Raw genomic sequence first — 26,615 nt, 5'->3', positions numbered from 1 at the left:
GGCTTCCATTTTCTATAGGCAGAAGTGTTGAAGAAATGGTAGTACAAGTGAAGCCATGCAAGTGAATTCAGAGTCATACTTTCTGGTAATAACTTAGACTACTCATGCTCAGCTATTTTCAGTTTCATCAATAATTGACTGATAATTTTCAAGACTATTCTTGATTAGTTTTCAAGAAAGATCTTTTTCTTTTGGGAGGTGGCATAGGAAAGTAAACAGTTGGTGCTGACTCTTCACATAACTAGTCCTAGAAGCTAGAGTTAGCGCGATTTTCTGCACTGTTCACTGATGAATGTCATGTTACAACATACGGTTTTAAAGATACATATAACTCAGAAATAAAAGGCATTGAACTTGATAGTCAAGGCCATGTTTTTAGATTTCTTTGTGTGATTTTAAAGATTTAAATGTTATTCCAGCCCTTTACAATATCGGAGATATGGTTCATGCAGCACGAGGCAAATGGGGTATAAAAGCCAATTGTCCATGTATTAATCGACAGAATAAATCTGTATTGAGACCAGCTGTCACTAATGGAATATCACAGGTATGTTATTTTGGACTGAAATCACTTTGGCATAACATTAAGATCTATTGATGTTAAATCATTTAGGCTTATCTGTTGTGAAATATATACTTTTATTTTCTCAGTACATGTTGTGTTTTGGCAAAAAATCTTCCAGAAAACTTCAGGACTGTGTGCTGCAATTGTTATCCAAGGGGATATTAGGGATAATACTCTTTAAGCAGAAGTGGGAATAAAAAGCCATCCATAAATTAGAACAAACCAGTACAAATAGCTTGCAGCATGTGCATTTATTTTGTTACAGTTCCTGAAAATTATGCTGAAGCTAGAGAAGTTTTGTTATTGTTCACACACACTAGAGAGGGATGGGGGGCGAAGCCCACAGCTTCCTGGAGGGGGAAAAAAAAAGAGTGCTTGTGTCAAAACAAAACAACAAAAAACTTGCTAAGCAGTAAATGAAAAAAGTTGAGGCCACAGCACAAAGTCATACACAGAGAACAAGCTTCTGTACTCTGTTACTGTAAGCACAAAGGAACATTGCTGTACACTTGAAACAGCTGACCAACTGAAGCCCAGTGCATTGAATAAATAAGATGTATGTTTTCAAGGTGAATTCTTCCCTTTATTCAGCTTTTAGCAGATGTTTGTTTTTGTTTTAGCTTCCAACTGTTAATCCCAGTGCATCAGTCTCTGGAAATGAGAGCATCTTTTCCACTGGAGCAGGAACAGCAGGAGTGGGGCAGTTAGAAATGGACAGTGTTCCAAAATCTGAAGCAAATGATAGCAGGATAGAAGAGCCTGCAAAAACAGAGACATTACCAGTCAGTAACACTACTGAAACAAAGACCAATAGACCACTTTGCTCAGAAACAGCCCCATCATCAGCCTTACACTGGCTTGCAGACTTAGCAACACAAAAAGCTAAAGAAGAAACAAAAGGTGAGCAGATGCCTTCTGGGGATGGAAATAAAAAATAAGTGTTAATGTGCTGCTTGGTTACTATTCTTTGTGAGAGTGTGAGTATTAGTGAGAGTCTTAGTATTAAAAAAAAAAAAAAAGTTATAGAATTGCATATGTTGGAAAAGGCCTTTAAGATCATCAAGCCCAACCACAGCCCAACCATCCTACTCTTAACAACCCTGTTCATGTCCCTGAGCACATCTAAGTGGTTTTTAAACACATCCAGAGACAGTGCTCAGCCTCTTCTTCCTCAGACCAAACAGCCTGAGTTCCCTCAGTCTCTCCTTGTAGGCCATATTCTCCAAGCACTTCCCCAGCCTTGCTGCCCTTCTTTGGACCTGCTCAAGCATCTCCATGTCCTGTCTGTACTGAGGTGTCCAAAAATGAACACTTTCCAACAGGCAGCTTTCAGCCACTCCTCCCCAAGCCTGTGAGGCTGTCTGGGGTCATCATAACCAAAATGCAGGACCTGACACTTGGCCCTATTGAAACTCGCACAGTTTACTCATCTATCCAGGTCCCTCTGTAGTGCCCTTCTCAGGCAGATCAACACTCCCACCCAACTTGGTGCCATCTGTAAACTTACTGAGGGTGCACTCAATCCCCTCATCAAGATTGTTAATGAAGATGTTCAATAGAAGTGGCCCCATGTACTGAGCCCTGGGGGGGCACCACTTGTGGCTGGCCGCCAACTGAGTTTAACTCCACTGACCCCAGCTCCTTGGGCATGGCCATCCAGCCAGTGTTTTACCCAGTGGAGTGTGCACCCATCCAAACCGTGGGCAGCCAGCTTCTTCACAAGAATGCTGGAGGGGGTCAGTGTCAAAGGCCTTACTGAAGTCCAGGTAGACCACATTGACAGCCTTATCCTCATCCACTAAGTGGGTCACCTGTCATAGAATGAAATCAGGTTTGTTAAACAGGATCCACCATTCATAAACCCTCACTAACTTGTGTTTTTTTCATTTCTTGTTGAAAGAAGGAAACATTTTTCTTCAAAAAACCTGAAATTGTTTGTTTTCTTAAAGGCATAGGAACATGGAAGGCTAGGGTGATAATGATATAGCTGAAGATAAAAATATAGTCTTTTGACTCCCGGTTTATTTAATTGCCAGCGTGTTTACTTTCTAAGTAATAACCAGCTGGTATCTGGATGTAAAATGGTAGTGATTCATTTCAGATACAGATTTGTCTATTTATTAATTATTGAAGTAAACAAATCTGCTCAGTGAGTGGTATGAAGAGAGCAACTAGAGCCTACTTGAAGAGTTAAATGAAAGTTTAGAAATTCTTTTAGTATTCAGTAGATTAACAGTGTGATTACCAGTCTGAAAATAGCTGTTTACTATATGTACTGTCCAGTTGCCGCAGATAGCACAACTAACAGAATTTATTCTTGCCCACGTGTCTAGCAAAAATTACTTCATATGTTGGTATTAAATGTTCTTGAATTTCTGACTAGTTTTGAATGGCTTAGCAGTTAACGTTTGAAATAATTTATATTGGATTCAGAAGATAAAGGCAGTTTTTTTATAATTAAGCAGATTATAAAGTTGTGGCTCATTGAACATTGCTTTCAAATCAGATAATCTACTGTGCTGCTCAAAACATTAACTAACAGCGCACTAAGGGTAAAACATGTCTGAAATACATGATGCTTTTGTGATTCACTTTGAGGTGGCTATTCACTGTTGGAAGTATAGTTTACCGCAGGATGCTGCCAGTATCATATTTGTTGCAAGAACAGCTTATCTCAGAGAACTTTGTGATCATTTGAACTTTGCCTTTCATTTTTTTCTCACAGAATCAGGGTCTCTGAGGTCAGTGCTTAATAAAGAATCCCACTCACCCTTTGGATTGGATTCCTTCAACACTGGTACAAAGGTTTCCCCGCTGACCCCAAAGCTGTTTAATAGTCTGTTGTTGGGCCCAGTGACAACTAGCAACAAAGCTGAAGGCTCCAGCCTCAGAGATCTCCTACACACAGGGCCAGGAAAGCTTCCTCAGGTTCCATTAGACGCAGGAATCCCCTTTCCTCCAGTCTTTTCTGCAGCTTCTACGGTAAGTAGTTTTCTAATTCCTTCAACAGTGTCCTAGGAAAGAATTTCACGATGATCTAACAGTTTTCATTTACTTTTTTTTTTTTTAATAGTATCTTATTCTCAAATATTGAAACAAATGCAGTATTTAGCAAAGTCTACCATCCCAGAAAGTTGTAGATTATTTTGATGCTAATTGTTAGTTTGCAATTTGGTTTGCAATAGCTGTGGAGAAGCTGTTCCTTCTGAGAGACCAAGAAAGTAAATTAAGTATAGCCTTTAAATTGTTTAATTGATGATCTACTTCCCTATAAAAGCTCGCTTATATTCTCCATTTTTGAAAACACTGCAAGACTGCACCCCCAAAAAGGGAAAACCTTGTGAGTATGAACAGTATGATCTATCCGTAGCATTAAAGTAGCAGAGGCTAGGTCTACTGAATTTTTCTCTCATAACTGTTTTCTGTAATATTTTTCTAGGTAGCCTAGAGCAGCTCTTAATTAAATTTCACCATAATAAAACAAGATATCTGGTTTTGTTCTTACTGGATACATGCCTGTCTCTGCTGATTTTATTACTTCTGCGTGGTTTTTTGGTAGCAAAGTGTTAATGACTAAAAGCTGAGTCAGAGCTGCTGTGTGTTAGTGTGTACACTGTTGCAAAGCTAAACTTACATCTGGTTTTACATCTTCTAGGGGGCCAAGGGTAAAGCCAGTCTGCCTAACTTCTTGGACCATATAATTGCTTCTGTGGTGGAAAATAAAAAGACATCTGATGCTGCGAAACGTGCTAGTAATTTAGCTGACACACAAAGAGATGTGAAAGAAATGGTAATGGGCTTGAATGTGCTGGATCCACATACTTCACACTCTTGGCTGTGTGATGGTAGACTCCTTTGCCTTCATGATCCTAGTAACAAAAACAACTGGAAGATCTTCAGGGAGTGCTGGAAACAAGGCCAGGTGGGTGATTACATATTGCAAACCCATTATTGCTTGAAAGTGTTCTGACAGTTTAACCTGCACCTTGTTTATTGTGTCCATTCAAACTTTGGACCATTGCTCTTGGGTGCATGTAATGAGCAAAGATTTCAGCTGTAGTAATGTAAACAGGGGATGCAGTGGTCCTGTCCATTCCATGCTGTACTGACTCAGATGCATGTGCTTACTGTGTGATTTGTGCTATATCTGCTCTGCCATAGCCCATTAGTGAATCCATTATGATTCCTGCTTTCATCCTAGCATCTACCTGATACTTGATGCTTTTTTAGTCTCAAGGAAAGGTCCATTCCTTCCAGCTGCAGCATGTACAAGAGTACCAGTGTTCCATAAAGTAACTTCTGCTAAAATTTTGTGGTGGGTTGCTGGCAGTATCTTATCCTGAACCTGCAACTTATATGAACCTGAGTGTTGTTTTGGGCTCGTCATTTCATGCATTGAGCTCTCAGTTGGATTGTCTTAGTGGTCAGCGATGAGTTAGATCTGCAATCAAGTGAGCAGGACCTTAGACCTGCTTTCAGTATAGCCATCTCTTCAAATCCCAGTTTGTAGTGCTACAGCTCTTAAACTTCTCCGGAGCCATTAAGATTGGCCTAATCTGACAAGCTAAAGCTTAAGAAATTGATGCGCATCTGCTGCTGCAGAGGAAGTGTACCAATAAACATGACAGAATCTGATGTCCATCAGTGTTCAACATATATGTTCTTAGCATTTGGATTCTTCAACTACCTCTGCTACTGTTACCTTCACTGACTACTCAGAACTAAGACCATCCATGCTAGGCAGATATGTCCCTCATGTTCTATTCTGGTGAAGTCCTTGTTGCTAGCAGTACTATTGTTATTATGCTAACATTCTTGGCACTGTTGTGCCTTATTTTGGATTGTTCACAAGCCATGCATGCTACTGAGCTGTAATGGCGGAGTACTCTGAGCTGCTTTGTAGCTCAGGATCTGCTCCTGCCAGTGGAAGAGTGCTTTTCAGTTAACTTTAGCATGTCACGTGAAACTTGATGTTCTTTGCATCCCTTTGACACAAGCATAACTATCAGATACCCATGAAATCTGCAGGGATGTAGCACTGCCAACTACAGATCTGCTGTTCCTGTTGCTGACTCCCATAGACAGCTCTCTAATAGATGCTTAAGGTCACTGTGCTTCTGTTGTCTGTCTAGAAATGTAGACTACAGCTGGTATTGACAGCTTTCCCTCAAACTGTAGCAGTTTTCTTATCCTCCTCATTCACAGGACACAGGGATCTCTTCTTTAACCTGATCTCTCTTTTGATTTTTGAAGGATTTCAGTTCAGTCTTTGACACTGCTGCGGTGTCAGTCATTTGTCTTGGCTAAGAGCTCTTAAATTTCTGGTCAGAATGCTCATAATTTTTTCAGTCTTCTTTGTCAGCAAATAATATTCTCACTTGGAGGAAGATCCTGAGTAATTGGACAAAAGACTTGCTCATTAGTACCTCTGCAGATGAGGCTAGCTAGTCACTAGGCACAAGGTGCAGCATGTGGCTGTGAGATGCTTAATGAATCTTGAGACTTACAGAATCTAGTCATGAAATTACTGAATTTTCTGTCAGAGGTGTAGCTTGCAGTGTGCGTCACCTTCCAAGACAGTGTTGATTTTGAGGCTCTGATCATGTCATATTTATGTACACTTAGTAAGCCTCTGTTTTTAGCCTTTTTCCCAGGGTATGGTAGGAATGTTTTTACATGATTTTATCATTCAGATGACATAGCAACAACCAAGTTGAACTCCTTGCTGGTTCAAGGGTTCTCCAATGATGTTACACTCACTTGCGTTTACTGCTGCAGACAGCAAGCTTTCTGGAACTTTCATTCCTAGGTGCTGCTGTCTTGGCTAGGCTGTTGCAAACAGAATTTGTTCAAGCAGAGATTCTCTCAGCACACTCTACTGTATCACATTTCTCTATCAGCTGAATTCCCATATACGGTCCAGTTGCACCTTTGAAGTCAGCATGATTTTTACCCCTGAAAAATCACCTTCCACCTTCCCCCTCGTGTAGATTGAAGGAGGTTAATAAGTAAAATTCTTGACTTAAATTTTTACATAACCCAGATTTTGCTGAGAGGCCATAGGATTATTTCTTTCTGGAGCTGTTCTCCAAGAGCATTTTGCTATCCTGTATGTGGTTATTGCTTGTTTAGGAATACCGTTACATGATTTTTATCTGATAGAAACCTGTTGTTTTTTGACTTTTTGAGCTAGGATTTCTCACCTTTTTGTGATACTTAAAATTTAGGTTGCTGTTGGAGGTTTTCATTTGTTTTCTTCCTACTTTCTGAGGGTAGATGTCTGGCAAACAAGTCTGTACTGTTTTTTTGTTTGTTTTTATCTTGCAACTCTAGCTGCATTATTCACTAGAGGGACAGCATTCTCTTTCTTGCATGGGAAATTCTCTGTTTAGTAGCTGAAAGGGTTCTGCTAGGTTTGTAGTACATTTTTGATATTGTTAACATTCAGTTGGTCAAGTGAATACAGCAGGCAACAAAATGTGATGTTACTTACCTGGCCTGAAGAAGAATAACTTATCTGGCAGCTTAAAGTCCACCTGGCAGGAGTGCCTACCCATCCTGCTAAAGGTACTGTGATTTTTTTTTTAATGTATTTTTTTCCCTCATCCTTAACCTTTTTTTTCTTTTTCTTTTTTTGTTTTTCTTTTTGTTGTAGAATATGATTAATGGGTTTCCATTACTTTAAAGTTAAAATTTCTATTGAGATCAGAATGTAGTTAACCTTGGGATCAGTGCATCTCCTCTGTCATCTTAGAAAGCTTTGCTGCTTGTCAGAGGTGTGTGTTTGTAACATGGTGGAAAGACTGCCCAATCTTATCTGGCCCTCAGACATTTACCACCTACTGCTCTTCTGTATTGGCGCATACGATTCTGCTGGGGAGGAAACTTGGACAGACAGTATCAAGAGTTATTATATGGCTCTGGAAGTAGTGGTCTAAGACACAGGGGGCAGCTGGTTTTCTCAGTCTTGTGAGTGAGGCCAGAGGTCTCAAAGAGAGATTGGGCTCCATGTCAGCTGTTGTTTGTGCATCAGGTTTTGGCAGCAGAGTCTTGGAGTGTTGTTGTAGGAAAATTTTTGAGCATCAGTGATTGCTTGGGAGTGATAAGATCAGTCTAGGTGGGATAAAAACACCTTTGCGAACAGGCTGATGACCCTGATTAGGAGAGCTACAAACTACTGAACAACAATGCAGGGAGAGGATGACAAGCAGTCCGCAAAGGAATTAGCTGACTGGGTAGGCAAGCAAGCAGTGTGAGGTAATGTGAACAGGATGGATCTTGTAGGCCTTTGCAGACAAATCCAGGTGAAGCAGAGATAGTAACTGGAGTGTTTTTTAAACGATGTATTTTCAAAATCACTTATTTCAGAATCACAGAATTATCAAGGTTGGAAAAAACCTAAAAGATCATCCAGTCCAACCATTACCAATACTTCTCAGCTAAATCATATCCCTCAACACAACATCCAAACATTTCTTGAACACCCCCATGGTTGGTGACTCCACCACCTCCCTGAGCAGTGCATTCCAGTGCCTGACTACCCTTTCTGAGAAGTAATATTTCCTAATGTCCAGCCTGAATCTCCCCAGGCGCAGCTTGAAACCATTGCCTCTAGTTCTATCACTGTCTACCTTCTCCAGTTTTCTTTGCATATACCTCTGATAATACTAAGATGTTCTCCTCGGAATTGTACGGAGCTCTTTATTCATGCAAATAAAACAGAGATTCACCTTTAAATCATTGCTAATATATAAGGCACAGTTTGAAGCTGATTCAAGCTTATACAGACAAGTGAATTGTCATTTGAACAGTTAGCAGTGGCTAAACATGAAGGTTTTTTTGCTTTTTTTTTTGTTTTCCTTCTCTCAGAGTCTTAACTCTCTTGAGATCACAGAAGTTAAAAGGTAGTAGAGACTCAAGTCATCATAAACTTACAAGTCTCTGGCCAGTGTTGGGGAGGATTGCCTGGTGTACCTCTTTATTGTAGATAGCCACTTTTCCGTTCCTTGGTTTTGTATTAAAGAGTTAATGATGAACCATAATTGTATATAAAAATGAGGGAAATAATTAAAAAAAAACCAAACAAACATACTGGAATATGAAAATGTGTGTGTTTTAATACAAATGTGGTTTCTAGTGTAGTTACATTTTTGCTTAAAAAGGAGGATACTGGGGAGATACAGTTCTACAGAGATTGAACTTGGGTTGCCAGACTCCCACTTTGCTGCTCTCACTCCCGCAATGGAACAGGAGGAGAAAGGAATACAGAGAAGCCTGTGAGTCAAGATAAATACAGGGAGATCACTTATCAGTTATTGACAAAAATGGATGTAACTTGTGCAAAATTAATTTATTAACAAACAAAAAGCAAATGAAATACATTAACTGCACTCACTCTTTCGACTTCCCAGTCTGACTTTCACTCCTTCATTCCCTTCTTTTCCACCTTTCTCCACTCCTGCCACCTTTCCCCCACTGAGTGATGTGGAGCTATAGGAAATGGGATTGCAATCATAACAGTTACTGCGCTGTTCCTTTCTCCTTGCGCTTTTCCCTTGCTCCAGTGTGTGGTCCCTCCCACAAAATGCAGATGTTCATAAATTTCTCCACCATGGTCTTTTCCATGGGATGCAATCTTTAAGGAGTAGGCTGCTCCATTGTGTGTCCCCCACATTTACAAGTCCTGCCAGAAAGCCTGCTCCTGTGATCTCTCCACGAGGCTGCATTTCCCACCAGGAGCCTTCTGCTGCCTGGACTCTCCATAGGCTATTGCTTCCCTTAGGTTAGATCTACCTGCTTCATCATGAGCTTTTAAACAAGGTACAGGTACAGTGTGGAGATCCACTCTGGCATTGGCTGTCCATAGGCTGTTGGAGGACAGCTTGCAATCACAGATGGTCCTTTCCATTTGCTGCGTGGGAATCTCTGATCCAGCACCTGAAGGACCTCATCCTCCTTCACTGACCTTGATGGTCTGCAGTGTAGTTTCCTTCAAAGTTTTTCCTTCCCCCTCTCTCTTAGAACTGCTGCTTTGCGTGCTTTCTTAAACATGTTATCAAAGGAATGGTACCAGCATCAGTAATGGGTCCATGGTGGGTCTGTCTTGAAGTTGACTGAAACTCATCTCATGGAGCTGGCCCAGCTACCAAAACCTTGACCCATAAACCCCCAAGCACTTGCCTAATGCAGTATCACTTATAAGGCAATTGCTTATAAGTGATAACTGTAAAGTTATATAAGATATAACTTATAAGGCAAGTTTTCTTTGATTCTGGCTATATGTTTGATGCACAAAAAACAGAAGTGAATGAAAATAGGTTTATCATGTCTTTTGTGTAAAGTAGCCAGAGGTCTTAAATTTTGGCTGCATGTGTAAAGAAATTTGGTTATGATGGAGTAAGCATGCATCTTTGTATTCTCAGCCCGTGCTGGTATCTGGTGTCCATAAGAAGTTGAAGTCAGAGCTTTGGAAACCAGAAGCTTTCAGCCTGGAATTTGGAGACCAAGATGTAGATTTGGTGAACTGCAGGAACTGTGCCATAATTTCAGACGTGAAAGTGCGTGACTTCTGGGATGGCTTTGAAATAATATCTAGTAAGTAATACTTACAGCTGATTAGTTCTAGTTCAACTGAGAAGTACATATTCCTGTCTTCAACTTCTCCTTTTTCAATATTTTTTCTCAAAATAAGAAAAAAAATGTCCTGTGAGTTATCAGTATCATCCAAAGAAGCCATTTCTCCTTAACTGTTGCGCACCGTAGAAAGAATTCTATTGGGGAAGATGAAAGCCAGACTACTGAAGAAAACTTTGGTGCGTTATTTTGAGGTGTCAAAAGATGATTCATTTAAGGGGAATCTATTTTTTGAACTTTACTGAGAGAAATCCATTGTTATTATCAAGATGCTAAGTAATTTGGTTTTCCTTGCTCTCCTTCCAGCATCACCATTTAATGTAAAACTGAAGGGAACCTCCAGTAAATAAATTGGAAGTTACAAAGTAATTCTATAGCAGATATATTTTATATTTTTGTATGAATAATGAATAGCAATGCTGTATGCATACTTTGTCTGAAAACTCATTGCTAATGCTTGAGATCTGCTTTGAGAAACCCTTCTGTCAAGTGTGGATGTGCAAGTTAACCAGTTTAAATTACTGGGGATTAAACTGATCTGTTTTGTGCTGGTCAAATTAAGAAGATACTGAAAATCAGGGAGCACTGTTTTGGATTGTACACACTTCCAACAGAATGCTCTTACATTCACAAATGTTAAGATTGTACATTTTTGACAGTTCATTGCAGTGTTGCTGATTTTTTGGAAGTGTTGTCTATAAAATGGATTCTGTGTTTATTGCTATGTGCACATAAGAAAAATGGTGAACTACTGCACAATTTAATGGGGTGAATGTTTGTTCAATATCAACTAAGATGACAGATTTTTAAATCAACAATATTCACATCAATAATCATGTTTAGTCAAAGAAATCCCAGGCTTTGACATGTATTTATGTCATTCCAAGTACACGATATTGTGTTTTGTACTGTTAATTTTCATACTGTTTCTATTTTTACTCAGAAATAAACCATCTAGGAGGATATAAGTGTGGTCTTTTTCTGCATTAACTGTAATTGGCAAACTTCATGAATGCTTTTTTGCAGGGGCCATTCATAAAAATAATGAATTTGTGAGTCAGGTTATTCTTGAGAAATGTTATATGTGATTTGTCTCCAATTATGCCCCTTTCAGCAAAATCAGCTATTTAATTCCTTTTAGACAGTGCCCTTACTGCTCTTTGTTTGAGAAACATTCAGATTCCAGGATGGAAAACATTATCAATTTTGCAAATGTATTTAAAATACATTTTGTGTAGTGTTTTTTCAGCTATGTGCAATCTCTAAATTAAAGTATTATTTTATGCTAGTCCCAAGATTTCACAAAGTCATGTGAAAATTGTTTGGGAATTATATAAAGATTCTGATTTCTTTAAATAAATTTTTGCTTTCTCAAATTTGTGGATTTTTTTTATTTTTATTTTTATGTTTTTACCAGATAGTCACTTACTTATTGAAGAGTTACAGAGCAGCCTCTTGATTTGGAGGTGGTATTGAGATGGTCTCTAAATTATGGTGTATGATACTTTAATTAAGTTAGTTTTAGACTTAATCTTGTGCTGCTTACTTTTAACATCTGTGAGTTCAAAGTGGACTTCTGGCAGTTTTAATTGTTTAGATTGCTCTCAGACCTGTCTTTCTTTGCCAGTTCTCTGGATTTTTGTGGCTTAGTCAGTTCTTTTAAGCTCTTCTCTCTAAGTAGCTTTACCTTCTGTCATTTATGAGTAACCTTCCTATAAGTTTCTTGTACTGCTTTGGATAAAAGGTCCTTGATGAGTTCACAATCTTGAATACAAGTTCTGAAACATCTTTAAATTTAAGTTCCTGAGCTTTTCAGTCCACTTTACAGTCCATTTCTGAAATGCCTAGCTCATCAAGGTTTGCTCTGTTTACATCAGACCTTTTGTTTAATGTACCTGTGTGCCTCCGGTGGCGCAGCGGTAGAATTCCCGTTTGCAACACCAGGGGGCCCGGGTTCGAATCCCCTCCTGTGGAGCAGGGGGTAGAAGTGCCGCTCTGCTACACAGAGGGTTCGAATCCCGGGAGTTGGACTCGATGATCTCTAAGGTCCCTTCCAACTTGCACAATACTATGATACTATGATACCTTCAACTCTTCATTCCTTTTAATTTAAATAACTTCTTTTTATTTCACATTGCAAAGTAGAGCTGTCTTCTGTAGCCTGTTGATTTCTAATGCAGAAGTGATTCACAGGTTTCTAAGTTCTAGTTTCTTCTATGTATTTTCTCCATTGGTGCTCTCAGCAGCTCTGTTAGGTTCCACAGTCTGAATGAAGCTAGCTGCATTTTTGCTGACAGTCATTGCTGTGGTAGAAAGTGGTGAAGAATGTTATTTTCTGGGGAAAAGATATATGCAGGTGGCAAGCTGCAGTCTTTCCTGTTTTCCGTTTGATGGTTTCTTGCAGAGTTGTCAAATCTGTTAGAAGAGTGAACTCCATTTCTCTCTACTTGTTATGCTTAGTCTTTGGAGTTGTTGTGTGTACATGCTTCCAGGTATTTCTATAGCCATTCTGAGCCAGAATAGCAGTTGGTGTTGAAGCTGTAGGCTGTCCTCTTTAGTAACCATCTGCCATTTAGCTTTTGGCGTATGATGTATCGTGGTTTGTACTTTATACATAAGTTAGGATTCATTCAGATAATTAGCCAATAGTTTTAATTTTATAGAAAACACTCTCTTGAAATGGGGAATAAAACTCTTTTAGACTTCACTGAAAGTAGTAAGGCAGAATAATCTGGAAATGCTTGTTTTCAGAGTTGAATAAAAACTTAGCAGTTGTGCAAGGTCTGTGAGACTTTGCAGCAGACAGTGGTATAAGCTGTCTAATTGCTAAACTGCTATTTGATCATATTACAATAACATTTGAGAGCTTCCCAAAAAAATCAGGACTGATTTAGCTGTGCATTGTAGGAGTTCTTGATAAAGGGGACACCCCCACCCCCACCCCCCACATGTAGCTTAAAGAAGGTAATGGGTTGTGGTGAAGTATATAACGTGAGTAAATCTTATTTTTTTTTTCTTGCAGAGAGGCTCAGGTCAGAGGATGGTCAGCCAATGGTACTAAAATTAAAGGATTGGCCGCCAGGGGAGGACTTCAGAGATATGATGCCTACAAGGTACGTAAATCTTAACATCAGTGCCTACAGGAGTGCTATAGACACTAGAGATACGTTGGTCATAGAACTGAGGAAAATACACTTTTGTTTTCTTTTTGCTCTCTAGGTTTGAGGACTTGATGGAAAATCTTCCTCTCCCTGAATATACGAAGAGAGATGGCAGATTAAATTTGGCTTCTAGGCTGCCAAGCTACTTTGTCCGTCCTGACTTAGGTCCCAAAATGTACAATGCCTATGGTACGTGAGAATAGGTCTGCAGATTTTTAATGACTTCATGGAAGGAAGAGGCATTATCAAAACTAAGAACTTATCCTAGGTCACACTTGTGTTTTTGGGTTGGTCCCACAATCAATACCAATGCTAGTTCTCTCCGTCTCATATGTACCCTTTTTTGCATGGTAGTTTTCAAGCAATTCATGTGTGATAAGTTAATTTACAGTTATTATTCAATACCTGTAATAAGAATAATACTGAGGCATGGTTCAATGAAAAGTTCATATGTTTTTTGAGACTAGCTGATACAGTTAAAATAAGCCAGTGGCTAAATGGGCTCAGCTTTGGCTTGCAGCAGGACTGTCTTGGAGCTGACTGGAACTGTTGTGTCTAAAAATAAGATTTGTAACTCAGTAACCAGGTATGGATTAACCTTAAACTGTAAGCAATTTCTGTAAGAATTTCTGAGAAAGCATTTGAGGTGAAATTTGTATAATTTTTTTGTACATCAACATGACATCACTGTAGTTACAAGTAAGGGATTCAGAAGAAAGAACAAATGAGGAGGTATGATGAACATGGGCAGGTTTTTTTAATATTGAAAAGTGTCCAGTGTTTTGATTTGTGTATTACTTGACACATAAGCTGAATAGAGTAGGCTCTGTTGAAGAGCTTATTTAGTAAAAAAAAAAATACACAAACAACAGTGCATCAAGAAGCAAAGTAATCAGTGACAGTTAACTTGTTTTTGTGTGCTGCTGGTTGCTAACAGTACATTTTGTTAAATTTATCTGAAATGTCAAGTTTTCTTTTCCAATACATAAGAGTTTGCAGAGGGAATGCTGATGGTATTTCTTAGTATGGAATGTAACTCTCCAGTATTTGATCTTCCTTAAAGATACAGATCTTGGTCCAAACAAAGAAAGCATGACATTCTGTTTATTTTCAAATAATAAGAAAATCAGCTAGGTATGTGTTCAGAGGTGATTTTTGTTTATCCTTTTGACTTTATAGCTCCATTATAAAACGAAGGGTGAAACTAGGAATAAGAACAGCACTTTTGTCCGTGGTGAATGAGAGTCGCTTATCTAGTTTATTAAATATGTCACAATCATAAATATTTGGCTTTGCTTATTGAATGTGTGGTGGAGAAAAGTTGTGAGGTAGAGGCTTTTATGTGCTTAGTATTTTCAAGCATTGAGATAAGAAAACTGTGAATGAAATCAGTTACCTAAATAAAAGTACACATTTATAGAAGCTAACCATGAAGAATTCCTGTTCTGTTCAACAGGTTTTGTGTGTATAACACCCTTAAATTTTCACAAATTTTGTAAGTAGATACCTAAAAATGTTTAACATAAGACTTGCTATTGATGATATATTTCCCAGCACATTTTTTGTGATTTAGACAAGTAGAAAGTATTTAAGGAAAGAATTACCTGCTATATCTAGCAAAACACCAGGGGTTTGGGGAGCCTGGGGGCTGTAAGGGCTCTTACTTAAGGTCAGTAATTAACTGACTGGTTTTTGTGTTGTTTATGTATATTTTTATTTCAATTGTGCTTTCTTAAAGCACAATTTTACAGCGTTACAAACTGTCTAAATTAGCTGTGGTTGTTTCTGATAAGTACTTTACAGCAAGTTGAAATCCTGTTCCAAAAAAGTTATATTTTAAATAGGAAAGAGATTATGGTGATGGTGGTCCTGAAATGTAGTGGTAGTCTAGTGGTCATGCATCTGTTAGTGTTTGCAGTTTTTGTAATCTCTTAGATTTCTTTCCTTTGTTACTTGTTAGAGGAAGTGTTAAAAGTAGAGAATGCTATTTAAGGATCAGAGGAAGACAATGTCTTACATGAGAAAGTGAAAGAATTAAGCAGTAAGCATTCGAGATCTCCTTCTATGCATCAGTCATAGCCATTTCAGAGTTGTGAGATCATCCAGTGCATTAAGGTTTAAGTACTTGAGAGTCTGTATATGTTTGTCTTTACTTGGTTGTTATCTGTGATGTTAATAATTAATTGGGCAGTAACTACTGTGAACTTAATGGATCATGCGGATTTTACAGCTAAATATGATAAATTAATTAATTGATGGAAGTCTGTATTAGTCTATGAGCTAAGGAAAACAGTGCCTGAGGTTGTGTACTACCTTTGTATTGTAAGTGCAAAGTTCCCTACCATAGATTGCTTCTCTAAGGGTCATTTATATGAAATTGTTACTTTATAGATTCAAGCTTTATTTTTGAAATATTTTTCTTTTGATGGGGTGAACTATACTATTTCCTGTAAAAAATAGCAATACTAATTATCACTGTTTTGTTTTGTTTTGTTTTTTTCACTAGCTCCGTGTATGATATGAAAATTATCAGAGCTATTCTTTGACATTGGTTCCTGCTTTTATTGATGCATTAATGTAGCAGTCATTAAAGATTTTTTTAAGAAGGTAAATTTTTCGGAGATCAAATAGAATTTGATTTTATTTTACACACTCTTATAGGTTTAATCACTGCAGAAGACAGACGAGTTGGTACAACAAATCTGCATTTGGATGTGTCTGATGCTGTGAATGTCATGGTGTATGTTGGAATTCCCATTGGGGAAGGGACTCATGATGATGGTAATGTTTGGGCAAAGCTGCTTTCTGTCCAATCAATTATGTTGTTGAGAAAGACTATTTTATTGCTTAAGCTTTTCATAACAGAGAGACATTATCCAGATATGCAAGGCAGTTTGATGTGTCTGTAGTGCATATTTAAAAGTGCAGTACCCTTGAATTGGTTCCTGGCTGTGGAAGGAGCAGAATTTTGTTAGAAATTAGGTAGACTTGCCTCTATAAAGTAGGAGAAGAATTATTCTTTCTCCTTATATTTTATTACTTGTAGCTAGTTTGATTTGAATTAATTGGCTGAGGCTTCTGATTAACTGTCAGTGTGCATGCTTTTTTGAATTTTGTCAAGATAAAACCTGAGGCACTTGTTGTACTCTACAATTCACCATGCTGCAACTGCTGCAATTTAGTGTTTTAAAAGGCTGCTTCCTGTTCCGTGTGTGAGAAATCAGAAGCTTCATCGTAATACTGCTTTCATGTGGGCTCCTCTTGCAGAAGTTTTGAAAACAATTGACGAGGGTGATGCTGATGACGTAACAAAGCAGCGAATCCATGAAGGAAGGGAAAAACCTGGAGCGTTGTGGCATATCTATGCTGCCAAGGATGCTGAAAAGATACGAGAACTTCTCCGGAAGGTGTGTTTCTGACAAAGGAGGCTTGAGCCTTCAAGGATTTCTTGATAAGCTTAATTATACCAGCCAAATGTTACAAATCATTATTGACATCAAGTGCAAAGACATTCTAATGCTGTCTTTGAGAGTGTAAGTAAGTAGTTTATTTTTTCTCAGGACTTTAGTTTAGTCTAGGGTCTTCATGCTATCACACATCTCACTAAGTAAGAACTAAAAGAACTTGTTGCCAGTAGTGTCCCATTTTAAAATAGCCTAAGGTTGTGTTGTGTTTTTTGGCACCGAGCTTTTTATGAGCTAACAGTATAAAAGTGCTATGTCATGATGTTTTTTTGCTGTTTGTATCTTTGCCCTAGGTTGGAGAAGAACAAGGCCAAGAAAATCCCCCGGATCATGACCCTATTCATGACCAAAGTTGGTACTTGGACCAGATCTTACGTAAGAGACTGTATGATGAGTACGGTGTACAAGGCTGGGCAATAGTGCAGTTCCTAGGAGATGCTGTGTTCATTCCCGCAGGTGCTCCCCATCAGGTAATAATGTTAACTGTAGGACATGCTGACAGATATAATTGAATTTGAAGCACAGTAGAACTTGGACTTCCAAATAATGTAGTTATCATTGCTGACATAAAGGTTTTTCTGGGCTTGTGCGGTTCTTACAGGAACTATATGAATTGAATCTTCATTGTAACCTTAGTAAAAACAGTGGAAATACCTGAATTACATTTACAGTAGTGTGATAGAATTAAGGAAAAAGTACTTAGGATGAATTGTTGGAAAACGTTTGTGTTGTAAATCTTCAGCCTGGGGAACAGAATTCTGAAAAACTGTGGAGATTAGAAGAGAATGACTTTAGGAAACAATAGTATATAGTAATACATGAGAGAGGATAATAGGACAGTTGGGATGTCAGGTCTTTTGCTGTGTTGTCAGTGTTAGACATACAGTTCTGTATGAAAGAAAAATAGGTTAGTTCATTTTTCTCATGAGTCAGTGCAGAAGAACTTAATTTGTGTTTGTAGGTGTTCTGGTTTGGTTTTTTACTAATTCTGTGTGGCTTGCTCTAGGTTCATAATTTGTACAGTTGTATTAAAGTGGCAGAAGATTTTGTATCTCCAGAACATGTGAAGCACTGCTTCCGTCTGACCCAGGAGTTCAGGCACCTGTCTAATACTCATACAAACCATGAGGATAAACTACAGGTAACCATTTTAGGATGACAGTCGTTAAATATATCCTGTGTTTCACCAAGTTTGTTTGGCATTTGAAACTTGTGACTAATGATTTGGGGGGGGGGGGAAAGTAAACCAAAAACAACTTTGCGCAACTTTGGAGGTTCTTATTCGGTAAATATTTCAAAAAGTAATTAGTATATCCATGTCCACAGTATTATAGAAACAAAAATTAACTTCTGACCTTCCAGAACACTTCCCACTATTAGACTAGTGCACGTGTCAGTTTTAGGCGCGAACTGGATGAATCCTGAATAATGGTGACACTGAGCAGGAAACAAGTCCTCACTAAAAAAAAAAAGGAAGATGACAATTCTGTGTTTTGAAGAAATGTTTATTTCACTGAGGAAACTTGTATTTGTTTCTGTATTGCCTAAAACTTGCTTTGGAAGTGAAGAATTACTTATTTAGATCAGTCCTGAAAAGGAAAGTGGAATGTGCTTCAACTTTAAAGAAATGCAACTCCTTAAACCAGTAATTCTGCACAAAATATTATACTCAATGAACAGAAGAAGTACACTGTAGAACTTACTGCCTTGAAAACGTAGAAGACTGTAAAGAAACCTTTCTTGAATTCACCGATGTATGCTTCTAATTATCTGCGTTGTTTGTGAATGTTGTCAGCATATTTGTTTATTTATAATCTCATGCATGTAGAGTGAAAGGGAGGTGAAGATCTGCCAAATGACCATTCTTGGGAAAATGAATACTTGGTATTGAGCCAGACATTCTCCCAGGATTTTCACCAATTAACATCAGAACTTGTGTGTTAATTCTCTCAAAGAGTTCAGTGAAGATTTGCTGTAGAGTTTTTTTGTTGTTTTTTTTTGGCATAGGTTCTTTAAGTAGAGCAGATAACTCAGCTCTGTTTTTGAAGAATCCAACTTCTAACACTGTTCAGCTGTAGTTATACACACATGGAAGTGTTCCTGTAAATGGATTGGTTTTACATCTTTGTAATTAGTTTGTAATCAGTTTTCATATAGCGCTACATGCATTTTTCATAACTTGTTTCTATGTGTTTATATTTTATAGATATATGAGACAGAATAACTAGAGTAAGTCCTTAAACTGTCACATATCCAATACAAAATACTGTGAGATCCTAGGTACGTCACTGGTGGTGTTTTGCACATAGTAGTGCTTTGGAAATAGTAGAGCAAGCAAAGTTAAGCTACTCATTTAGAGATGAAGCAGTTCTGTTCAGTAGTTAGAAACTAAATTCAGGTAAATGTAAATCAGAAAAGTAAGAAATAAGATATAGCTTTAGATAGCTAAATGTGGAACAGAATGCTCCGGGCACTAGTGGATTTTTCACCTCTGATCCTGTTTGACCTTCTGGGAAATGCACAAATTAAAAGATTCTCCAGGCTCCATGCAAAAACAAGAGGATAATTTGTTGCATTTTCTTAATTTAGACAGAGTTTAACCATATGATTTATTGTCACATAGGTAAATGAGTTGCTGACCAAAAGTCCCATAAATAAATCAGTGCGGGTCTCTGAAATATTTCTGCAAGGACAGTTTGAATTTTGTGCTGTTGATATCCTGAAGCAGTCGTAGTATACTTAATGTATACTTGCTAACTAATCACAAATTCAGCTACCGGAGTTGTCTCCTTGTTAGTGTGGAGAAGTTGATTATTTTTTTTTTTTCTCCTACTTACAGGTGAAGAACATTATCTACCATGCAGTGAAAGATGCTGTTGGCACACTGAAAGCTCATGAATCCAAACTAGCTAGATCATAGGAACTGCTAAGTCCAAGCACCCTGTGAAGTAAGCCTTTTACTCACAGTATATACAGGTACTACACCTGTCTGCCTCTGCAGGAGTAGAGGCTTCACACTGAGAGCTGGTGTGGTTCGTATTATACACTCTTCAGCTACTGTTTTCTACGCTGCCTCAACACTGAAGGTCTAATGGAAGGTTGCACTTCTACATGTGGAATTTCAGATTCTAATGAAAGGTGCCATGTCCTTTTCTTGTGGCCTTTTGCAAATTGGAAGAACATGGAAACCACTTGGTGTTCCTACATATTATGGTCAGAAGTGGTGAAAAGAGTGTGGATGTTTTTCCTCATGCCTAGTTAGTCTCTGAAGGTAGCAAAGTTTGCTGGAGGTGGGTCATCCTACTGCAAACTTAGCTGGTAGCTGCTGAAAGAGTGTGAGTAACAGTAGCCCAACTGAAGAAATTTAAGTAAATTTCCCATGTGAGATACAGGCCAAGGAAACAGACAGAGCTATTCTCTGCACTCCCCTTCTTGCAGCCATTTCCCTATACACTGTAGAGTTGCAGAACTAAAGGGAGAACCCACATTTTTTTTGTTTTTTTTTCTCCCAGGAGATTCCAGAAACAGGAGAATTGTGTATTTAGTGAAAAACTAGGTTTGTAGTTAAACAGTTAATATTTCATGAAAGTAGATATTTTTAGTATTTTTGAAGTACCACAACTGTTCTTGGATTTTCAAGGAAAGGCATATTACATTTAGTCTTCCTTTTAATAAAATCAAGAAGCGATTTTTAGAAAGCAGTCCAAAATAGCACAAAAACAGCCAAAGGAGAGTGAATAGAAATTGACAAGCCACCTTCCTTACCCATATTCCTCACTCATCTTCTTCTGTCTCCCTGCTGCTTCCACAGAATGAGAAGTAAAAAGGAGTTGGAACTCTGTTCTCATGTAGAGATGTTGTACATCTCTACCCGCACTGGTAACTACAGGCAATAGTTTTTCCAATATCAGTGCTAGCTGAAAACATTTATCCTTTCCAAAAGTGAAGGAAAAGTTATCCTTCAGGTATCAACTTTATCCAGAACTATTTTAAGTAAAATGTTCCTGCTTGATAGAACCGTATTCAGATTTTACTAATGTCAGCGTTGATGCAATGGATTTCATTGTCTGGGTACGTGGGGAAATATATCTACCTTATATCCAGCTGTACTGTAGTGCCACCTGCAGGCCTGTTAATATGTTCACGGTTATTTCATTTTTTTAAATAAAAGTCATTTACTGTAACAGTCTGGGCAGTTTCTTTCAGACTTGGACACTGGTATTCATGCTGTGAAGTTACCTCAGCTTCTGCCTCTGAGTACTGTAAACTGCCTGATAACTTCTTGCCACGTGTCTGACTTGAAGGCTGGGGTATTTTTATGTCTGGAGCCCCAAATACTGGATGGGAGCTTACCAGGCTACCTGCAGATTCTTTTTTTTCTCAGAGGTAGTTTGGGAAGAGAATCTGTTTCATCGTAAATCTCATCTGTTGTGCAGTGCTCCCTGCCTCTTGTCTTCATACCAGTTTGGGATTTGGATTGTCCCCCTCTGTTCTGCCCTGGTGAGGCCCCATCTGGAATACTGTGTCCAAGCCTGGGACCCCCCAATACAGGAAGGATGCAGATCTGTTGAAGCGAGTCCAGAGGACTCACACAAATCATCAAAGGGCTTCTGGTACTTGAAGGGAGCTTGCAAGCAGGAGGAAGAATGACTTTTAGTACTGTATGGTAATGACAGGACAAGGGGGAATGGCTTTTAACTAAAAGAGGGTTAGATGTTGGGAATACATTTTTAACTGACAGGGTGATGAGGTGCTGGAACAGTTTGTGCAGAGGAGTTGTGGATGCTCCATCTCTGGAGGCATATTCAAGGCCAGGTTGGATGGGATCCTGGGCAGCTTGATCTGGTGATTGTCAAGTCTGCCTGGAGTCGAAGTTAGATGGTTTTTAAGGTCCCTTCCAAACTAAGCCATTCAGTGATTTTGTGCTCTCCCATAACTGCTTCATATAGAGAGCAAAACTAGCAAACTGAAGTGATTATGAAGTTGTTTTAGGATGTGCAAACAGCAGTTTTATCACAGGGTTTTCTGTTTATGATCTTTCTTAGAAGCCGCATCTGTGAAACGTGGAATCATAAGCAAATATAAGGAGACATTTTTGAGCCAAGGCTGAAATAAACATTTTGGTTGCATGTGGTAGTTTGCTGCAGTCATGACATACATGCTGACTTTCTGTTTCAGAATGCAGCTGCATAAGATGGTGGGCAGGCAACGTTTTTAATATTGACTTTACACTCTGCCTGTCTTTTAGCCAGAATCCTGTGATACTTCAATCAAATGGAAGCAGGGATTCAAGCTTTTACAGCTACTTACCTGCCCAAGTGAATTTAGAATGCATACACAGTGCAGAAGGTTTGATGTGTGTTCAGCCACACAGGGGCATGCTCAGTGCTGTCATTTCGCTGTTTCACAGTCTTCAAAATGTTACATGGATGTACGCATCTCTTTTGGTCTCAGATTAAAAAGTATATATATCTCCAGTCTGAAGATATCTCTTCTTATTAACTCAACAGCTCCCTGATTTGATGTTGATTAAAAAATGTAACAATCTGCAAAGGTTAACTTTACAAGACTTAATAACATCACTGTTTATAAACTGTATCCTGAGGCAAAATAAATATGGAAAAAAAGCAACTAAAATGTTGATGGCTGTGACCCATTTGCTAATCCTCAGCTAGGTGCTGAGGTAATCTATTCTAGAACCCGAGGCTGCGGAATCAGAACTGCAGTGGAAAAGTTGGGTGTCATACAGTAATTTGGATTTACCTGCAATAAAAATACAGTGAAAGAAGTTATTGGGCACAAATGTTCTTTAAAATGTATTACTCCAGTGCGTATAGGACTTCCCCCTTTTTCTCACATTTTCAGTTAAGAAGTAATGGTTCAAATGTATAATACACACAAGTGACTTGCTCAGCCATCTAGTGTATCATTGTAGTATTGCTTAGGTGGAAAATGTGTCTGGAGCTACATTACATGCGAGTGGAGCACACTGTGAAAGCACTTGTGAACAGTGCATCTTAGAGTCTTTGGTTACAGTGAGCAACCACATCTTATTGGCACCCTCAGCATTTTCCCTGATATCCCATGTCTGTCTGGAATTGCATAGAACCGTTTGTGGTCATTCTCCCCAGTTGCATCTCACAGCCTGAAATCAGCCCACAGCTTCTTTTTCTCCTTAAGTAGCAGTGCCTCTTAAGATCCCATCTCTCAACTTTTGGAAACCAGCTGCACACTTTCACCAGGAGTTTCTTACTAAGACTCTCAGTTGTTCTGCAGGTTTCATCCAAAGCTACTCTTGTGTTCATGACGCTGAGTAGTTGCTATTTCTCTTAATTACAGCAGCTTCTGCATGAACTTCTGTTTGGCAGAATCTCCACACCTGACCTGGCATTGGTCTAAATGTAGCTTTGCTCAGGTTTCTCAACTCAGGGAGGATTTTATTTCCTTGCCTGGTTGTTTGGGCCATAATGGCCAATAATAACCTATTTTAACCATTTGTAGAACACATTTGTCACAAGTTGCTCTAGCAGTAGTATTTCTGGTAGAAAAACAGCCTGAATTTGAAAACAGTTTTTCTTCCTCCCTTAGATAAGTATTCCAGTCTTGGTTATACAACATGATACTATATAAGTAGTAACTTAATAAAATACTACTGCAATAAATCATACTGTTTTTTACGTTTGACTTGCAGCTAGATTTTGTTACAAAAAATAGCCTTTCAGTACCAACAGTTTCTCCTTGTGAGAAGGTAAGTTAATGGATTAATTTATCATTCTTTGTTGTATTAGGCGAAATACGGGGATATCGGGCTGTCACGCGACAGGCCCTCCCTAATTTCTGGAAGGATCGATGACGCGTACAAGAGAGGCGTACACGAAGGGCATAGGTTATATAAGTGTGTGTTTGCTTTAAGAAATCGCCATTTTACCGCTCACCCTCTTGGTGTTATTTCGGTAATTGGCCCAGCTGCGGACTTCTAGGGTCTTAAAGTCTACAAATGGTGACCCACCGACGTGATAAGCTGCGATTTATAACAGTGTAGACTGATAAGGAGACTTAGAAGACCTAGAAGAGACGGGGGCAGCTGTTAGCATAACGGCAAGGATCCTACCACGGGCGGCGGTTCATTTTCCTTTGCCGCGGGTGGTAGAAGCCCGGGACGGAGAGATCGTGGCCAAGATTCTTCGTCGGGGGAGAGACAGAGAGCGCTCAGAATCCCCAGGATCTGTCTGGGAAGCGCCCGGGGGCGGCCGGAGACGTGGGCCGGGGCGACATGGAAGCCGTTATTAAGGTAATTCTTCATGCCTGTAAACTTCACTGTGGAAAACAGACTCCTTCTAAGAAGGAGGTTACAGCAGTCCTCTTGCTGCTGGAGAAAGAAGGACTATTAGTATCCCCCTCTGATTTATATAACCCTGACAACTGGGATAGAATTACGACCGCGTTATCTCAGCGAACGCTAGCCATCCGTAGGGTGTCGGAATTCAAGGTCTGGGGATTTATCTTAGAGGCGTTGAAAGCGGCTCGGGAGGAGAAACTCGCAATCCAGCGCGCTAGGGAGCTATTGGGGTTGGAGGCGGGGGGGAATCTTGTCTCTTCTGCAGGTTCGGAAGGGGCCAAGATGGCGCCGACCTCCTCGTCTCCACCCAATGCTTCACCTTCGAGAACAATCCAGAAGGAAGTTGCGCAAGACCGCTCTGACCAGGACGACACCCAGCCCCCACCTCCTTATCCTGCTCGGAACCTATATCCTTCCTTGAAACCTTTTAGGGACGAAGGGGGAGGACGGCCCCCTGAGGAATGTGGTGATGTCAGTAATGGAGCTGATAACAGCGGGCAGCGGGTGGGCGGTACCTCCCCACCGTCAGGTTCTGCCTGCCAAAGTGTTCCCTCCCAAAAGGGGGTGGATCACTCCGCCCCACAAGATAGTGAGCATGGCTGTGGGTGTGGTGATCTGAAGCGGGCAGCCCAAGAGCCCGCCCAGGGGGGATGTGGCCCCACAGCACCCCCCCTCGTGAGCCCGCCCACACTCACTGATTGGGCTCGGGCGACAGAAGATCTCCAGGCAGCCGACCCGGCAACAACAACGTTTGCCCTTCCGATAGTTGTAAAGCAGGAGGGTTCAGCGTGGACCCCTCTGGATACCAAGGCGATTACTCGCCTTGCTGAATTAGTTAAGAACAAGGGTCTGCGTTCTCCGGTGACTATGTCGGCTGCTGAGGCTCTTATGGCCTCAAGTCTTTTACCGTATGATGTGACCAATCTGATGCGGGTCATTCTTGAACCCGTGCAGTATACTCTGTGGTATGATGAATGGAATAGATTGCTTCAGGTTGTGGTGGCAGAGGCGAATCGCAATGCTGACCACCCAGCCAATGAACGTGAAGGTGAGGGCCGAGGGGCTAGAGTCACCTGGACCACTCTCCCTCGCCTTCTGGGTTTAGCAGAAGGTATGGTGGGATCTCCTGATGGCCAGGCAAGGACGCTTAGAGCAGGGGAGCTGGCTGCGCTTACAACTGCAGCCCTCACAGCCCTGCGGACAGTGGCTAAGGTCGCAGAGCCTGTGCTCCCATGGACTGACATCAAACAGGAGCCCTCTGAGTCATTCTCTGATTTTGCAAATCGTTTGCTTCGTGCTGTTGAGGGGTCTGACCTGCCCGAGGACGTTCAGTCCTTGGTCGTGATAGATTGCCTCAAGCAGAGATCGCTTCCGGAGATTCAACAGATAATTAGAGCGGCGCCTGGGACTTTGACCACCCCAGGGCAAATTATTAAGTATGTGTTAGACCATCAGAAAAGCACCCCACTGACTAGTGAGAGTTTTGCGACCTGGGGTCTGATTTTGGGTTCTCTTAAAGCCTCCAGGATGGAGGGGAAGCTTGTTGAAGCGTGTTTGTCGCTTGGGCTTGTACTTGACCGGGACCAGCCGGGAAAAGCAGCTGAGAGATTGGATCAGGGAGAGCAAGTATTACAGCCAGTCGCTGCTCCAGTGCTAGCTGCACCTCCCGGAGAGGGAAAAAAGTTGCAGTCAGCTGTTGCTTTAAGGGTGCTGGCTGCACCCCCACAGGGAGATGGCGAATTCCAGTCGACCGCATCCCCTCTCGACCCCTCTCCTTTGTCATTGGGGGGCGGGGAGTGCGGGCGCGCGGTTAATTCAAGTGGTTGGAGAAGTAGGCATGTTCCAGACCCGGGGGGAGCGCAAACGTGGTGCTATCCCGGGGGGGGGAGCAGCCAGGTCCAAAGGGGACCGACAGGGCCCGCAGCTGCAAGTTGTTCGCTCGCTGTGGCTCCTGCTGCCTGCCTGTCATGCAGGGGACCGGGGCTCGATTCGCCGGCGCGGAGCCGCTCCGCCTTCCGGCATCGGGCTGCTGGCTGCTGCCGAGAGTTTCGTTTGCCTCTAGCTTTAAACACAGCGGAAACTTTGACGGTGCATGGCCCTGTGCTCTCTCATGACACTGAAAGCCTCGCATGCGTGATTCTCAAGTGGGTGCAATACACACTCTGGAAAGAAGGGTGGATGACAGAGCTTGGGAGAGTGTTGGCAGCTGAGCAGGATGATTCCTTTCACCCTGTGCATGGTATAGGCATGCAGGGGAGGATTAGAGCAGAGTGCTTGGGATATAAGTTTAGTCCTGAGATAATGCAGCTGGTAGGTCTTGATATTCAACCACATGTAAAGACACTATGGGATGTGCAGAATATGGTAGGAACCCTCCAGTGGGTTCGGAGTGCTTTGGGAATGCCTTCAGGATTGAGGAAACCCTTGTATGGTCAGCTAAAGGGATCCGATGC

At 40.4% G+C, this 26,615-nt stretch overlaps 1 protein-coding gene across 1 annotated transcript in view; it reads left to right on the top strand.

The window, feature by feature from the left end:
* Positions 1 to 21,005, top strand: part of KDM3B (lysine demethylase 3B) — a 53,013-nt gene extending 32,008 nt beyond the window's left edge. Inside the window, exons 13-24 of the mRNA XM_072347889.1 lie at positions 420 to 547; positions 1,186 to 1,465; positions 3,291 to 3,547; positions 4,221 to 4,487; positions 9,988 to 10,159; positions 13,221 to 13,311; positions 13,418 to 13,548; positions 16,021 to 16,140; positions 16,627 to 16,766; positions 17,117 to 17,293; positions 17,830 to 17,964; positions 19,663 to 21,005. Coding sequence (XP_072203990.1) covers positions 420 to 547; positions 1,186 to 1,465; positions 3,291 to 3,547; positions 4,221 to 4,487; positions 9,988 to 10,159; positions 13,221 to 13,311; positions 13,418 to 13,548; positions 16,021 to 16,140; positions 16,627 to 16,766; positions 17,117 to 17,293; positions 17,830 to 17,964; positions 19,663 to 19,743 — 1,979 coding nt within the window. The 3' untranslated portion in view covers positions 19,744 to 21,005. The remainder of the gene's footprint in view (positions 1 to 419; positions 548 to 1,185; positions 1,466 to 3,290; positions 3,548 to 4,220; positions 4,488 to 9,987; positions 10,160 to 13,220; positions 13,312 to 13,417; positions 13,549 to 16,020; positions 16,141 to 16,626; positions 16,767 to 17,116; positions 17,294 to 17,829; positions 17,965 to 19,662) is intronic.
* The last annotated feature ends 5,610 nt before the right edge of the window (positions 21,006 to 26,615 follow it).

This window comes from Excalfactoria chinensis, chromosome 13, assembly GCF_039878825.1.
Source record: "Excalfactoria chinensis isolate bCotChi1 chromosome 13, bCotChi1.hap2, whole genome shotgun sequence".
Taxonomy (NCBI): Eukaryota; Metazoa; Chordata; class Aves; order Galliformes; family Phasianidae; genus Excalfactoria; species Excalfactoria chinensis.
This window is presented reverse-complemented; position numbering and strand designations above follow the sequence as displayed.